The sequence below is a fragment of the Periophthalmus magnuspinnatus genome, chromosome 18 (assembly GCF_009829125.3).
Source record: "Periophthalmus magnuspinnatus isolate fPerMag1 chromosome 18, fPerMag1.2.pri, whole genome shotgun sequence".
Taxonomy (NCBI): Eukaryota; Metazoa; Chordata; class Actinopteri; order Gobiiformes; family Gobiidae; genus Periophthalmus; species Periophthalmus magnuspinnatus.
In genome coordinates this window covers 19,811,343-19,829,784 of record NC_047143.1, presented here as the reverse complement: position 1 = coordinate 19,829,784, position 18,442 = coordinate 19,811,343, and the positions used below count along the sequence as shown (strand labels likewise).

At 37.9% G+C, this 18,442-nt stretch overlaps 2 protein-coding genes across 4 annotated transcripts in view; both read right to left on the bottom strand.

Moving 5' to 3' along the window:
* Positions 1-8,914, bottom strand: part of gal3st3 (galactose-3-O-sulfotransferase 3) — a 38,533-nt gene extending 29,619 nt beyond the window's left edge. The window contains exons 1-3 of one of the 3 annotated variants that reach the window (XM_055229036.1): positions 4,511-4,658; positions 2,433-2,609; positions 268-317 (exon numbers count right to left, since the gene is read on the bottom strand). The gene's annotated coding sequence lies outside the window, so the exon portion shown is untranslated. Of the gene's footprint in view, positions 1-267; positions 318-2,432; positions 2,610-4,510; positions 4,659-8,662 lie in introns of those variants that run through there. The other 2 variants (XM_055229035.1, XM_033983806.2) reach the window with 2 other exon arrangements.
* A 3,690-nt stretch (positions 8,915-12,604) lies between these two features.
* Positions 12,605-18,208, bottom strand: LOC117386086 (galactose-3-O-sulfotransferase 3-like). The gene is made up of 2 exons (XM_033983392.1): positions 18,135-18,208; positions 12,605-13,691 (listed from the first exon to the last, which is right to left on the bottom strand). Exons 1-2 carry the CDS (start codon positions 18,206-18,208, stop codon positions 12,605-12,607), a joined length of 1,161 nt encoding a protein of 386 aa, XP_033839283.1.
* Positions 18,209-18,442: the final 234 nt, after the last annotated feature.

Sequence of the window (18,442 nt, the reverse complement as noted above, 5' to 3'; positions counted from 1 at the left end):
TTATATATATATATATATATATATGTATTAGTCCAAACGTCCGAAAAGACATCCCTACCTTATCCATCACTGAAACCAATGAGCTGATATACACTTCAGCAGCAGTGATTCTATAGATACTTGGCTATAAGACCGACCATGGAAGCCAAGAGAAACAATACCCACCAGGAAATAACAGAGGCTGAAATCAAGGCAGATAAGTGAGCCAACTGTCTATGAAGGTGCAAAAAAAACAAGTACCCAAGAGGTACAGCCAGATGCCCATACCTGAAGCACTGGAAACTGCCAAACAAAGGATCCAAGTCTTGGCCAGCTGCCTAAAGAGGTACATGCAAGATAATGAAGCCAGATGAATAAACCGGTGGTTCGCAACACAACCTGCAAAAGTGTACGCTCATTGGCTGAACTGATTACAAGAAAGACTACAACTCAATGCCACACGCATGCATCACTGAATGCCTGGAACTGTACAACATCAGCAGGATTCTAAGGTCGTTTTTACATGTTACTGGCTCTGTGGAGTAACCCCAGTTCACACTAGATTTAGTTCTGTTTACTTTGCTTTTTGATCAGCCTTGTTCATCATTTACCCCAAACACGCACCGTGAGCCATGTGAGAGTCCATCAGCTTATTGAAACTTATTTCTATGACAACACGCTTAAAGCAGACAGAGCTCCGTGAACACATGTGCACACGCTCGCTTCTTCTTCTCTTCGTTCACCTGTGGCTAAATACATGAGGACTGCATGTGCTGGTGGCAGAAGAGAAAAAGCTGTTTGACTGACACACAGACAGATCCAGGCTCACCTGCGCAGACAGACACAGGAGGAGACTGTTGTTGTTAAGCTGATCCAAATTGCCTCGTCAGATGACCGTGTCAAACAGCAGCTCTGGAGCGCACATTTATACAAATATACATGACCTGGGGCTTTTTTGCCCAATTCCAGGTACTTTTACCATCATAGCGAACTGCGTAGATCGACCTGAGGTCGGCCGCGTTCACACTGCACTTGTCCTTCTCCAGAGTGCAAGTGGAGCCTCTATGAGACCTCCTGTGTCAAGCTCTCTTCAATATACAAAAGCAGCATTATGTTGGCGCACTATATAACTTATATACTATATAACTTTTCTGGTGGAGAGATGTCAATACTTTGTCAGGAATGTTCTGTAGTATTGCATTAAACTTATCTATATATTAGAATCATTACATATAGATATTGATATATAGAATATATTATTTATTTTATATATGCATATATACACAGAGAGAGAGAGAGAGAGAGAGAGAGAGGGAGAGAGATAAAGAGAAAAAATCTACCAACAAAATAAAATGTGTAAACTATGTTCTGTGTTGTAAGGCAGAGCATCAGGACCATCCATAAACATGGCCGCAGTAATCTTCCCATTTCAGACTCTTAATCCTGGTAGGAAATTAAAACGTTCCCACCAAGGACAGCTCCCTGGCCCCAGTCCCAAACCCCAATAAACCCCATCTGTCCACATCTGGTACAGTTCACACCACAGCCCACATGTTTGTACAGTAAGACCTAATATTACTCTTTTATCAAGTCTACATTATGGGTGAAGTGCACATGTTGTATTGACTTCCAGGATCTTGTGCAGTAATGTGCCAAAATTCGATGAGCAGAGAAAATCATCAAAACAAGGAATGTTTATGTATTTTAAAAAGAACCATCATAGAAAATGTAAAAAAGAAAAAAAAGATGTCAAATTGATACTGAAATTAGTATGGAAACTACATAATTTGGTTTAATCGATACTGAAAAAATAGGATGATAATTCCCGGATAGTTTTAGATAAAACTCCATCTAATATTTGATAGTGTTCATCTCATATTTGATATTTGATTATACTTGCACACTGTTCAAATTCAAATTGAAATCTACTTTCTATAGCTATTTATCTTGATTTTTGAGTGCCTAATTCTATTGTCTTGCTGCAATATTGGAATTTCCCCATTGTGGGAATAAAAGATATGTTATCTTAAACTATTATATAACGACATTTTAATGAAACTACAATTAGATGTGTATATTATGCAGGAGGTTTACTTAAATAGTCTAAAGTGTTTTATAATACTTTTTGTGGTAGTGGTTGACAATATTGCCCAAAAGTAATATTTTATATTTTTTGGAGAATCCAAAAGCAAATGGATCAATTTCTATTATAAACAAAATATTCAGTATTCAAAGTTTGCATATTGTCAAAACAACATCCACAATCTCAGTGATATTTGAATCTGCCCACTTTTATATTTTGGCATCTAAATCTGTAGCAAGCGATGTTTGCTTGTCAGGCAAAAAACATTTTTGGAAAATTTTGCACTAATGCACCAATATATAATAAAACCTCACTGGAACATATCACAATAGTAAGAAAGCAATTTGCATATGTACAAAGAAAATCTTACCAAATTCTCAGAAGCACAGCTGGTATAAGTGACTGGTTGGCAGTGCAGTCCATTAGCAGACAGAATGCACCTTCAACGTAAAGCAGAGCCTGGTTTATGTCTGGACTTTGTGGTTTGTGCCTTGTGTCCGGACAGGACAGGTCTGGGCGGAGTTAATGTTAATGGGCACTTAATCACCTGTTGGAACCGCAGAGGTACACACACGTCAAGCAAGTATCAAAATAATAAACAGAACAGACATACCTGTAAAATAATTTCAAAATGCACTATGTAACTTTGTAAGTTTGCCAAATGCTTGTCACCATGGAGATGCTGCTTTGCTTGAATTGTTCCACAATATGGCATAAAACTAGTTTGTATTCATTTAGCGAGTTTTCGCATTTGGATTTAATATATAGGACATTTTCGCTCCACACTGAGCCATGGGAGGCAGCTGACAAGGTGTCAGAACAGGAGAAAGTTACTTCGGGGACAAGACAGGTGCATGATACGAACAGGCAAACTAACCACAGAGTTATGAAAATTTTATAACCGCTGTTCGAGATATAAAGATGCAGATCAAGGTAATACATGACTGTGAAAGCCACTAGGGTATTACATGAGAAAAACATGTAAATATGAGCATCTTTACATTACGAGCCTCTGTAAGTGATTAGCCTGTCAGTTCCACTGTTTTTTTTATGATTGGTCCCAGAATCTGTGATGTATTTTTGTCTAATTATATGAATTAACAGCGATCGTAATTTTCCTCCTTACTATACGTCTTGTTACAGTCTTTTTCTCCCGGGGTGATCATCATTCTGGGGTTTATCGTTCAACATATAAAAGCTGGAATAATATATTTTGGGGCTAACTATTTATCGTGTGTACAATTTCTTTGCAATAATGGGGAGATTTTTGTCATTTTTATGTAATAAGATTTGAGCTGTAGAGGGTAGAATAAATAACTCCTATGGCTAATTATTGGTTCAGTTATATTTATGTGTTGCAGTCTTTTAATGATACTGTCTGTTTAAAATGGTTTACAAGGATTATCCAGCTTTAGTGTTGTATCAGTGGCATTAGTTCCAATATTACCGTTTATCGCAATATTTCTCTGTCCTCTGTCATGCTTCAAAATGTGTAACTCAGCCAGGTTGGCACGACACCAGCTTGTCTACACGATGGTGTTGTAACTTGTACTAAAATTTCAAACATGATTTCGATACTAAGGAATAGACTTTATGGTCAGTTAAAAACACTCTTAGATAATAGAATGTCATTTTCAACATTAAATTGTAAATTCTTTTGTATTACCATGTGGCCTTATATCTGTGTGGTTCCATAGTGGTCAATGGGAGTATACCATTCTTTGTGTCAGAAAAGGTTCATTTCTGTTCTGTGAATGTGACTTTTTTTAGTATCAATACCTTGCTCAAACGTGTATCGAGTTTTGATAGTAATTTTAGTATCGATTAGTATCTGATTTTCTATACTTTTGACAACCCTACTACACAGAGATAAATAATTCAAAGCCTACACCGTCTACCTGTCCTGACACCACAACCACACACATATTAAGAGTTTTGTCTAACTAGACCTGCAAACGGTTTCAAATTTGACCCCAATGATGACAGACATTGACTTAAGCTGAACATAAAAAGCATCCGTCCTTGTCATCACCATTGGACATTTTGAACATATAATGGAAGCTGTGTCTCTGGCAGTTATATTATCACGGTCTTGACCTCCTACTGTGAACAAAACACTTCATTGTCTCTGCGATCAAACCCCTGTATCACTTTCTTATAACTTATCTGATCACATTATTACTTTTATGTTCTTGAGTTTAAGATACTTCACATAAAAAAATGCTGTGTAAACCAACAAACTAGACAAACAAACGAGCAGTTGGTATGGAAAGTTACTCAACAGTCTAGCAGCAAAACAGCAGACTGCAGGGCAACGTTAAACAGGCTGTCTACTAATTCTCACCGACTTGGCCTGTCAACTATATAAACCTCCTAATGATGCAATGTAAAGTGTCTTTGAGTGTCCAAAATTGGTATAAGTAACTAGAATATGTTAAAAATACATACGATTATGCAGTTAATGAAACAGAGCCCACTAGTGTTGTTACTGTCACAGTTCTGCCGGTTTCCTTGTTTATCCCCAGTGCAGCTTCATTTCCCAGCCTGTTCCAGTCCTCTGTTTGCTGCCTCCCTGTTTTCCCCGCACCTGACATTCATTTCTAATCAGGGGTGTAGCCTATATGTTCTCCCTGTGTTCAGTTTGGGTTGCTGGATTGTCTTTTGTTAATTTCATTTGTTTCTATCTAGAAAACACGCAGGGTCTGTATTGCAAATAAACCTTGACTGTGTTCTTTGTGTTGCACGTGAGTCCAGTTACTACTTGTGTGACAGTTACGATACTAAGATTTCAAACTCTATTTTGATACTAAAAAATAGACTTACTTATTTGATATTGATACCCAAATGATGCCCAAATGAACTTTTTTCATTGTTATTTTCAACACAAAATTATAGTATTTGTATATTATACTATATGTACGGTCTTGCAGTAGTTCTGATAAAACTCAAGATGAAACTGTTCAGGAAAGACACAATTTTATCCTGTTGTGTGATTTATTTTTAAGTATTGATACTTCCTTAAATGCGAATCTAGTTTTGATATTAGTTGCAGTATCGATTAGTATCAGATTTTTGATACTTTTCACATCCTTAGAGCCCAAATAGCATTTTTGTCTTAGTCTCTAGAATAAGCCCTTCTTCTTGCTGACCCGCATTGCTGACTGTATATCATTGTTAGTATAAATAAACCCTATTCTAAGTGGACTAGCCTTATGAGGGTGGCCCAAGTCTGCTCATATGATGGTAAATCTTAGTCGGTAGGTCTATTTTGTGAAAAATATCTGCCATTTTTCTGACAAACGTTGCGATTACTATTTTGTTCTAATAATGGCTCTTTTAAAAATTTAAACATGTTCAAAGAAATTATTTTGATAATCATAGTAATAATTGTTAAGTGGACTATACAGACTCTAAACACACGGAATGAATTTGGAAAAAATATCTTTAATTGTGGTTTTTCTGACTACCATTAGATTATTAGACTAGCTTAGATTTGCATAATGGGATTGTGTTCAGGGGATACTTTGTTGTTTGTAGAAGATATTATGGTACTTCAAGATTAAGTTAGATTAACCTTGCAGCCCTATTAGTCAGCAGCACAACACATTTACTCACTTCTTGAAGAAGGCTTTTGTGTGTGCTAGGTGTACCCCTCTGTAGCCCCACCCTACCCCCCCTTTTGGCTCGCTCCTTTGTTATACCGCGCATGCTATTCCCCAAACAGTAGGCACATTCATTCATTACGACGAATGGCTCTCTTTCTTTCTGTCTGTCTTCCTAGTGGACATGGAGCTTTTCTCAGCCTTGCATACTTGTTGTAAATGACATCTCGCAAAAGGGGGTATTATTAAGTCACCTCCCTCCCTATCTCTTTGGCTAACCTACTTACACGGGACTCAGGGGGCACAGTGAGAAGCTGGAATGGACAAGGCTAGACCGCTAGCTGTGGAATGAGGTTGAAAAGTTTTGTGAAAAGATATACGCTACAGGCTGCGTTCATGAGATGTCACAACATCTCGGGGTTCTTATAGTTTCAAATTGAGCCGGAGATGGGTGCAGGTTCCAATTCTATAGTGAAATTTTGATGTTTAACTATCAGACTGCAGGTGTGTTGACCTGGTTTATGGTTAATATCTATGTAAAAAGAGAGGCTATCCACATGACAAAAACGACTAACTTGAAGCTCAATGCCTCCTTTGTCAGTGTACATAAATTACATCAGACAAATTGCAAAGACTGCAGTTAAGTACCATATTTCCTCTTTGTGTCTAAAACCTACTAATCCTGTAGTTTAGACCCTCACAAACATGTTCTGAAATGCATGTGGTTCTTGTAATGGTTTTGCAGTTCAAATTTTTGTTTTCTCTCAAATGTGTTTGAAACATGAACTTGTGAACAGATTCCAACGATTAAAACATAACTTGCCGATCTAATCTCAGTTGCAATGCTTGTCAGAAAAATTGAAATGGGATATTTTGCCAAAATTGATCTGAGGCATCTGCAAACTGCAGCCTGTCCACTTTGGAGATGAGATTGCTGAGGATGTTTCTTGTACCTGCTTGTCTCTATATGAATACAGCTTTACCATTCAAATTGTGTAAAGTATGGTATTTGACCTATAGTTGTCCATAGATTATGTTCTTGATTTGGACAGATACTTTTAGGAAATATAACAATGAGATGACAATTCACATAGACGTATTAAAGTTAAAGTGATTTATCAAAGCAGCAGATGAGTTTAAGGTTTGCATCCTCACTGATTTTTCAAAAGTTAAAAGACTAGATAATATTCTAATACATAATAACTATATTGGAATGAGCTGCCCTTACAACTTGGAATGAAACCAAAGTGTATTGAAAATATTGAATGAACTTGCAACAATTAGGGTTACATGCCCAACCAATGAAACAGCAGATAAAAATAGTTTGTCATTAATCGTTGCACCTCTCCTCAGGCAGCAAAGGTTCACACGCGTAATCTAATCTGGTTAATCCCAGTGTGCAGTTCAATTAATTTAGAGGACTAGAGCTAAAGACACTGACAGTGGTGAGTGGACACAGAGAGCAGACTCAAAATACTATATAGGTTAAAAGCATCTTAAAACGTGAAAAACAGAACTAATTCATTTTAAACAGTTTGCAGTGGCCCAGTTATTACACAATCCGAGCATCCTAAATATTCACAGCAATGAGTTTATGAGCGCTTTTCACAACTTTCAGAAGACACAGCAAAGTTTGCCGTCACGGAAATGATAACAAAAACTAGCATGTTAAGCAACCCTTTCCTGATTCTCGGACAATAAAACTCTTTAGATGCAGACAGGACAGGATGCAGACGTAAAGAGATGCTTGTATCTGTTCTGAGCAAGACACATTTTTCTCAAATACATTGTACCTTGCCTCAGAGAAAAAAACACCAGCATGGACAGTATTCATTTTTACTTAAATGTGTGATCTAGTAATGAATACAAGCCTTCATCAAACCGAAACAGGCACAATCGGGTAAAATCCTCCAGCTAAAGCAGTCATGACCAATCCTGATGCATGATCTGGAAATTTGGGTCCCATGGGTGCTGCAATGTTGACACCCACTGCTCCTGACAGGTTGCCCCATGCAGCAACATTGAAAGATGGGTCAAATGCAGAGGACTGATTTCCCCACAGGGATCAATAGTGTTCGTAACTTTAACATTACAACTACTAAGAACTAACCACCATAAACAAAAGAGTTTTAGACAAATACGCACAACTTGATTAAGATATGCCTGAGAGAGTTGACATTAGCCTAAAACGATTTTCTGTCCTTTTTGAAACCAGGGCAATGTGTTTAGGCGCATGATGCACTTTTGTAATAAAGTTCTATTTTTGAACCCACTCTGACCTACAAACTTAATTTATAGCCTTTTTTTTTTTTTTTTAAATCTTCCACGTTGAACAGAGTAGTTGATAAACTTAATTTCCACTATTCATAATTAATTTACAATAAAGCCTACACAATATTGACACGCCTAGTCAATCAGCTCAGATACATTCAATAAGAAATCCATGTATTTGCGCGTTTTATACTGTGTGGATTGCTTATAAACGCGTAAAAAGCATGCATTTTTTACTAAAGAGTGACTGGCTGCACTCTATCCGGTACCGGAGCAATGAGCATAGGTGTTTTACGCACGTTATCTGACCGAAAAGGCGAAATCAATCACAGGACTGGAGAATACGCACAGAACAGCGCACGTCCCCCTGGCTGCCCTCATCGTCACCCGGTATAAACAACAACAGTGCACCCCCTAAAACACGCCTTAGTCTACAGAGAGAGACACGGACCAACTCACATGAAATTTTAGGAGAAATGCCACACGCCAAATGTATTGCGGTTCCAACAAAGTGGCCTGAATCTTAATAAAAAAACGCCTAATAATTCTAGGCTACGCAAAAATGGACAAACACGTAAAATGACCTGTCCTTTTGGAAATATTAACGACATTATGTTACCTTATTGTATCACGCACGTTGCCTGTAAATCTCCAATTTGGTGTATTGGGCACATAGGACAAGCTAGACGTTACAACACAATGGGAGCGCAGGCATCCTTATACGCACCGTAGTCATTTCAAATCCGAGCTGGGAGCGTGATGTGACGGCCGTACCAGAGCTGGTCTGTCCCTCTCCAGTGTCCCTATCCCCGGTTGCCTCTCCTCGCACCGCGCTGTCCCGTGTGTTGTACCGGCGTTTTTGTCTTGTAGGCAGCTTGGTTCCTTTATTGGTTCCTCTTCTCCACAGAATGCGTGAATGATGCTGCTCTCGTGAGGGTTTGCTGTTCGTTTGTCATCAGAGGGTCCTTCGCGACTCCTCGTGCAACAAAACGGTCGAGCGGTGTAGAGTCTCCCTCTCTCCCCCTCCCTCCCCCCGCGCGCTCTCTATTCACCCCCGCAGCCACTAACAGTGTGGGTCTGCGCTTGTGATGTGACCAGGGGCGGATCTGCAGGCTGAGGGGGGCGAGGATTGAGCCCCAACTGGCCAGGATCCAAATTGAGACAACAGAAGGGCAACTAACTGTGTCATAGGCATTGATAGAAGTGTTAGGGGTCGCCTAATAAAGTGACATCGCGCAAGAATTCAAACACAAATGAAAAAAAAAAAAAAAGCATTCAGTTAATTGCAGTAAATGACTAAATGTAATGACTTGTATCCTTACTCTGAGTGGGCTGGCTTGCCTGGGATCCAGAATACACACTAAGTCTGGTCACCGGTGAATCACTAGTGGATTAGGCAATCAGGGACACACATGGTCCGTCTGTATCTGAAAAAAGAAAGGAAAATTAAAACTGCAAGCAGTGCAGCAAAGGGCCCTTGCCACACTCATGGCTGCAGAAGGACACACTTCAGTGTTAGGGATGCCTGTCAACACTGGCTTGACATGTCATTTCAAATATTTCCGACCAATTTTAATGTTGCAGGGGAGGCTGGAGAGCCATTTTTAAAAATAGAATTTTAATTCACACATTATTTTATCCAGGTCACCAAAATGCACAAACACTACATTTGGTTCATCTGTATCTGAGGGTGTTTGCAAAAGTTACAGGAATTATTATAACTTTAAAATGGCCACTTCATTAAGAGTTCATTATGACCAGGCCCTGAGACTTATGTACATTTTAATTCCAGATTTTTGATGATGCTTCTTCAGTTTGGAGTCTGTTGGATAAAAACCCTGGGACAAGTGTTTAAGCCAATATGGCAGACGTCCTGTGTGGTTTAAGGTGGGGCCTAATATACTTTTTTGTCTATCTCATGATGCTCTATGTACCTGCCAAGTTTTATGTGCCTACAAAGAAAAAATAGGCTCCACTCCTTCCTATATTGTAATGTATTTTAATTTTCCAGAGGCGCCACTAAGTTTTGGAGCATTTTTTTTTTCTCTCAGGAGCAATTTACTTGGCATATCATAATCATCTTTTTTCTTCCATTTTTTACACCTAAATGATAAGTGATGGGACAACATTCTTGAAAGATTGCATTAAACTCTGTCAGTCTGAGGTGAGATTTTATTTTTATTTCCAAATCATAGGTGATCAATGAGCTTCTTCATTTCATTTGTCACTGAAAAAAAAAGACCTGATTGCCTGATTGGCATAACTGTTAACTATAGCAACCATACTGTAAACCTATACTTGTATAAACTGTACAATAGTTATGATAAGACTAATAAAAATAAATGACAACACTTTTATTTTGCTATATGAAGGTTTAAACTGACAGAAAAATGCCTTCCTTGCATGGCAGAATTAGTTAGAATCCAGTGATCCTTCCTGTATTTTTGTATTTTTCTTTTCTACTTCCCCCCCCCACAAACTGCAGTGACTAATGTAAAAGTAGGATAAATATTTAGCACAGGTACTATCCCATTTCCACCAAACCAAATAATAATCAGAAAATAATGAAAACCTACCATTTAACTTTTAACCCTTCTAACCCAAACTATCTATCCCAACCACACCAGTCCCTGCAGAATATTCTTTTTGGCTCAGTTGGTGCCAATTCTTATGTTAATTTCATTTTCTTTTTATTTGTATGCAGGGAGGAAGCCAAAACAAGGCAAAAAATAGAATACAACAAAAGTATGTTTTTTTTTCCATTATGGATGTTTTTATTGAAAAACATGTCCTTACTCTGAGCAGGCTTGAAACTTCACAAAACTGACTCCTAGCATAAAATGTAAATGTAATACTACTACTACTACTACTACTACTACTACTACTACTACTACTACTACTACTACTACTACTACTACTACTACTACTAACTACTACTACTACTACTACTACTACTACTACTACTACTACTACTACTACTACTAATAATAATAATAATAATAATAATAATCCCATACACTTGTATTGCAAAAGACAAAATTAAATCTGTCAACTCAACAAATTATTCAAGACGTTTTGCTGCTCATCCAAGCCGCTTCTTCATTTCTGATCAGATTGCTGGTGGCCACTGCCTTATATCTATCTGAAGGTAGGGGCTAACTACACTGAAACTGTAAACAGTTGGAGTTATCCGTACTCTACAACACAGAGCTCAAGTGGTGCCCACGAACACAGAGGGAAAAGTGAAGGAGGAACAACACATGGAGAAAGTCCTCTCTGCATGTGGATATCCAAAATGGGCCTTCAATATGTCTAAGGGAGCTAAAAAAAAACAGAACAGGAATCTGAACCTAGAAGGAAAGGTGCAACTATTTCATACACAGCATGTGTGTCAGAAAAACCTCAGAGAATTTTCAGACGGTATGAGATTCCTGTCTATTTCAAACCTACAAACACTGTAAGACAGAAACTGGTTCACCAAAAGGACAAAACCCCGAGTCATAAACAAAGCAATGTAGTCTGCTCCATTCAGTGTAGTGAAGAGTGCAGTGAGCATTACATTGGAGAAACTAAACAGCTACTCCTTAAGAGAATGTACCAACACTGGCACAAGAGTTCCTCTGGACCCCAGTCCGCTGTACGTCTCCATCTAAAAGGCACTAACCACTACTTTGAAGATAGTGAAGTTAGGATCTTAGCCAGAGAAAAGAAATGCTTTGAGAGGGGAGTTAAAGAAGCTATTTCTGTTAGGAAAGAGAATCCTTCCTTAAACAGAAATGGGGGCCTGATACATAATCTCTCACCAATCTACAACTCTATCCTCAGACCCAAAATAAAGAAAACAATAGCAGGGTCGTTAAAGGTTGAATAGGGTTGTTTAATCTGAAACTAGAGACAATAGCTGTTTACACTTTCAGTGTAGTTAACCCCTCCCTTCAGATAGATACAAAGTAGTGGCCACCAGCAATCTGATTAGAACTGAAGAAGTGTCTTCACTCCTGCAATGATATGTCCAGGTGACAGATTTAATTTCGTTGTTTGCTATGGATCAGACCTGGACGACTGAGGGATTACACAGACACTCGCACACACCCGGCATTCATTCTAGGCAATGTGAGTGAAGTGTCTTGCCTAAGAACACACCAACAGAACTTGGACTGAACCAGTGCTCTAACCACTGAGCCACTGTCAGCCTACAAAGAATGTTCCTTGTTCCTCCAGGAAGTTACACAGTGTTTATTTAAGTGTCAGGTCTGGTAATTGTGATTGCGGAGAGAGAGGGCAGATACATGAGCCTTTAGCTGTGATAACATTCAGACACATCATATCACAATAGAGAGTCATTTTGGTTTTATCTGGTTTGATATGGCAACCCAAAGAACACCTTTAGTCAAATGACTTTGACTAAAGGTGCACTATGTAACTTTTCCGCCTCCTACTTGGCATCATGGAATTATAATTGCTTTGCCTGGCATTATCTACTTTTTATGAGTTCAATTGCAGTTTTTTACAGAGATTTTATTGATGGAAAAATACCTTGAAAAACTTGCATTCTTTGTGTGAACAGGGTCTCTGGCAGTGCACACCTGCGTGTCACCTTGGAGATAGAAAAGTTTAATGCCACACTGCAAGCAAAGCAACCACATCATTCACGTTGCAAACTTGGGTCTTAAGATTGTTTCCTCAAGTATCTTTTCGACTGGGCTTCCTGTATTGCGCTTGTGTACTGCAGCTCTGGCATCGTGAGCTTAGTACAAAGTCTACGGGTATCCAGAGTCAAGTTGGAGACGAGTTCATAACCCACTACCTCCACATCTCCTGGTTGCCATGGTTTCAAATTAGTGTTTTTAATCTTAGAGGCAGACTTAAGTCTAGGTGCTTCTTCACCAAAACAGATCTTTGCCAGGTTTTGCTGAGCTTGCTGTAACAACTGTATCTCTCTGGCGACGCACTTCAAGCCTATTGCATTGAGCTTCCGCCATAATGAGGCATTGAAGTGGTCAAAAAGATAGGCATCAATTGAGTTCCAGGCACGGATCTTGGCAGAAAGCTCAGGAGTAATCCTCTTCTTCGCTTTTTCGGATCTCATATTGGCTTTAAAATAGACAATATCCTCAAAATCCCAATTTAGGAGGTGGCGTAACAATATGAGCGATTCGTCAAAATAATCGGAAATCATGACCAGTGAAAATGTCTTCTCTACTTCGGCTGCTAACTCCCGAGCGTAGTCTATGTCGGTACTATCCTTGTCTCCCCCCAGGTCAAAAGTCAAACAATTTCGTGCGTACATGGAATCGTTTTCAGTCGGGTGGTAGTACTTGAATGGATTTTCCAAAAAGACTTCTAGTGATCTATTAGGAACCCTACGGATACTTTGCGAGGATACATAGCAGTAGACGAACAAGGATTCAAACATTGCACTAGTTTCCCTCATGGTGGTGATGTAAACTGAATCCGGAGGCATTAATTTCTTCAATTCTTTCTTGTTGAACCTCATATGGTTTGTGATGATATTGGGTGGTAAAGTGTACGGATGAACTGAAGAGGCCTGAAATCGGTTTGGGTAAGAAAACTGGAAATCGGCTTTTGGTATAGCCACTGTGAGGTTATGGCGTTCAGCAAAGCGGAATAGCATGTTCTGCATTGTGGAGCTGGCAGTTTTGTGAGTCTTGAGGAAAACCACATTAGTGTGCTTTGGCCTTAAATCTCTGTTAGGTTTCAAAAAGCAGGTCTGGTCTTCAATGAGATCCTTAGTCCTACAGAAGAAGATACAAACACCATGTTACACACAACTTATAAACTGATCACAAAATGCAATGTAATATAACATTCAACATCAATGAATGAATCAAATAAAAGGCTTTTATTGTAGTACATGAATTATCAATCATCAAAAATGCCTTGGAAAGCATACAACATTTTAATCACAGAGCTAAAAATTCCTGCTGTAACTACGTGTTGCAGTCAAATCCATCAATGTGAAATAGAATTTTATTTACAATTATATTTTGGTTATTAACGTTGATTTATTGTCAATTGGGTGACAGTAGATCAGTTGGTAGAGTGCTTGTCCACTGATCCAAAGGTTGTGGGTTCAAATCCTGCTCTCGACATAAAAATCCACTGACCCACTGGTGTGTGAATGGGTGAGTGGTAAAATGCTTTGAGTGCCTTAGGTAGAAAAGCAATATATAAATGTGACTATTTACCAATTGTTTTGTGTGCTGTTGGCCTGAAACTTGACCTAAAATCATATTTAACTAAAAAAATTTTGTCAGTTTATGGGCTCAAATGTTTCACAGTGGGGCTTTTATACATATTTGAAGCTGGGGTTAACTTCACAATTTGTAGAAGAGTATCTCCTCCCTCAATGATTTGAAAATTAGGCAGCACGGCTTTAAAGGTAACTATGTAATCTATGTGTAGGCGGGGGGTTTGCCACCTGTTTGTCTCAATGGAGATGTTATTGCTTTGCTCCAGATGTCATTAAACATATCTGTCTCACCAGGCGAAGTTACAAGTCATATGTGTAATGTCTGGGATGTTCTTGGTCACAGAAGGAATACATGTTTTTCAAGGCATTTTTTGCAACAAAAACACCTGTGATTGAATAATATAGCCAAGTTGAATGCTGTTCTTTGGAATATTCTAGACAAAACAAGAACATCTCCTGTTGAAAACAAACAGGTAGCAGATCCCCACCAGAAAAGTGACATAGTGCACAATTAATAGATGATGTGACTAAAAAAAGGCAATTTATGTTACTCACCAGTTCCAGTAGCCATAGTGGTACATACCAGTACTGACAATGCAGATAAGAGGGCAGAGAAAAAACAGCCTTTTTTTCATCATCCTTTATGGACTAAAAAGATAAAAAATAAAGAAAGACTTAGATCTGCTGGATAATCAAATAATATTGTCTTAAAATGTGTTATTCAAAGTCGAAGTAACTGTCAGAGACAGAGCTCCCCCTGCAGCTCCCTTCTGAAAATACACACACAATATATATATATATATATATATATATATATATATATATATATATATATATATATATATATATATATATATATATATATATATATATATATATATATATATATAATGTTACTTAGTTCTGCTTTAAAATGCATATTACAGCTTTTGTACACACCAAAATTCCATTCAAAATGCAGACACAATTAATGCACAAGGAAGGCAGTTTAAACCTTTATTTAACAAAATAAAGGTTTTGTCATCTACTTTTTATTACATGGCAGGTTGGTAAACTTTACAAGAATAAGATTTTTAGTAAAATCCTGAATATAATTAACCTGTCATATGCACTTTAAATGTGCGCTATATAACTTTTCCAGTGGAAGGTCCGCTTCCTGCTTGGTTATAGAGGTGATGCAACATTGTATGAGTGTCGCACACAAAACACTTTATCTCCGTTTCCATCAAAGCGCATAACTGGGTGTTGATTACCTGTTTTCTGTGTTATCACAACCCTAATCCTATAGGGCAAGTTATCGGATTCTTTACATTGTAACAATGCTATAGATATGTCCACAAAGCTAAAGGCTGCTGTCTCACTCTTTGCCAAAATTTCCATAGTCCAAAGTCCATATAAACCAATAAAAACAGGTGCAGGTGTGTGGGCCTTTAAAAGTTTGTTTACACAAACACCAGAGGCCGAAGTCTGCATGGTCACCACATCTCCATAATCTATCACAGAAAGAAAGAAACTACTGCACCTAAGATGAAAAAGAACGACCGCTGATGTCCCGCAACTGATGTGCCCAACGCTGGACCATCACACATTTCGCCGAGTAACTCAGTAATGAAGATCAGAGCACGTGTTACGCGCTAATGAAGCGCGCGTGCGTCTCTGGGCAAGTCATTAGTTGGACAGTCTTTTGTTTTTAGCTCGAACCTTAAAGGTTTTGCAATGTTTAACTGTGCGCCTCTGGAGGGATTTGAGCCAACATCAACTCGCATGACGGGATTATTCTGGTTTGTCCATCACCTGTGTCCACTCCTCTCCAGTGCAGGCAGTCCGAAGGTCACGTGTTTATATATATATATATATATATATATATATATATATATATATATATATATATATATATATATATATATATATATATATATATATATATATATATATATATATATATATATATATATTCACCTAGTGATTTAATGCGGCTAAATGCGTTTGCATCTTCCAAAATGAGCGCTAACTGTTATGCACTTAAATCAAAATCCGCCTGAAGCGAGCGAATACTTTATATAATACTCTTATGCGTTTCTACCCATCGTTACTTATGCAAAGCTTCAAAATGCATTTTAAAAACAAGATGGGTGAAACGCAACTACTGATACAGACTTGGGATCAGGCACAGCTGAAGTGAACCTTACCCTTCTTAAATAACATGTTTCTGAGTCCGCGTGTTGAGCAGATTCGTTGTTGTGGGGTATGAGCCATTAAATTTGAGCGAAGGAAAATAACTCAATGGACAAAAATGAGGCCAAACAAGCAAAGAAACACATTTGTCTGTTTTACTACCCATAGTTTTGCCTCAGTGCCACTCACTCAGGATTTTTCAAGTGAAATGATGATGATGTGAAATGTTGCACATCGTGGCATTAAATGTATCTAAATGAGAATAAGCAAGTGACTCTACTAGGCCAAGTTACACGTCAGATCCTTCTCACAGTAAGAATACAACTTTTTCAAGTTCTTGAGCCATAAACACCTGTATTGCAAGACATATATATATATATATATATATATATATATATATATATATATATATATATATATATATATATATATATATATATATATATATATATATATATATATATATATATATATATATATATATATATATATAATGCCATACTGTGGAACAATCTGGGCAAAGCAATACATCTGCATGGAGATGTACAGGCATAGTGGACGTTCCACCAGTAAAGTCACAAAGTGCACTTTTAAATAATAAAAAATATAACAACAATATGATAAAAGAATACATGAATTGTTAAACTTACCGGTAAAATGCCATAAAAATTTCAACAATGTTTGAACCATAGCAATACAATATTCACCTGTTTGCTGACACCATACGATTTCAAAAATGTTTAACCTGCAGCAATATACTCAGGTTTAAAACTGGTTTCGTTGAAAAAGTGAACATATTTCCTTGTCTTCTTCACCTGTCACTAAACTCTTTGTGCGCTGCCACAGGTATGATTGGACCCTGCTTTTTAACCTGAGAAGTCATGAGCCTATAGGTGTGCTTGTCATAATGTCATGGATGACTCCACAGTGTCTCTCAGTGGCCATAACAGAAAAGTATAGTTGCATCAGGATTTACCGGATGTGTCTGTTGGAATGTCATACTGCTTTTCACACTTACATTTTACCCTCAGTTTCCAACTATTACTTATCCTTCATGTTATACCAGTTTTTTCTTTATTTTTATGATTATTTACATTGTAGATTCTTTCTGAGGGCAGAACACGTATGGAATGTAGTAAACAAAAATGCAATCAAAATAACTCAAAAGAGATTTTTAAAAACAGGTGGATCACTACTTTGCACATACACCATTTCTTGACAACTTTTTATTTTATTTATTAACATTGTATTTAATCTAACCTGATTTATTGTAGGACCAATCAGCAAATTTGAGTACATTTTAGTTCAATTCAATTTGGATTTAAGAATAAGGATGCTATGAACCAATAGTGTATTTAAGGTAAAGTAATGTAATGTAACTTTTTTGATACCACCTGCATGTTTTCATGGAGCTTATTTCATGGAGGATGTTGGTGCGTTGCCTGTAATGTCCCTAGAATCCACCACTAGAAAAGTTATGCAGTGTACCTTTAAAGCAGGCATAGCTAACTGGGTAATCAAGTCATTGTTTCTTTGGGATATTTTTCTCTTTTGCTAGCTAAGTTTAGTACATTTCTAGATGTTTTTTTTAATCGGGTGTTAGAGCAGGTCACAGCAGTGAGTGTGCTTTGCTGAAGGTGCATAACGACATTCTTTTAGCTTTGGATGCTAAAACCGCTTTAACACCAAGGACCACACTCTCTTCCTCTCCCATCTGGCTCTGAATGTTGGTCTCCAAGGTGTTGTCCTGAAATGGATCAGCTCCTCTCTGACAGACCGGACCTTTGCTGTTATGGTTGATGTTTATTACCTCTCTGCTTCCCCACTGTCCTTAAGGGTGCCACAGGGGTCCATTCTCAGTTCTGTTCTTTTTTCACTATACATGCCGTCGCTGGGATCCATCAATGAAAAATACAGTCTGTCTTTTTACCTGTATGCAGATGACAGCTCCATTTCCCTGTACTCCTCAAGGCTGTCTTGGCCCTAGATTCTCCACACTCTCTGATATTAAGCAATGGCTATCCCAGAATACCCACATCACTACTATCCTCTCCTCCTTCCACTGGCTCCCTGTACATTTTCGAATTGATTTTAAAATTGTACTGTTTATTTTTGAAA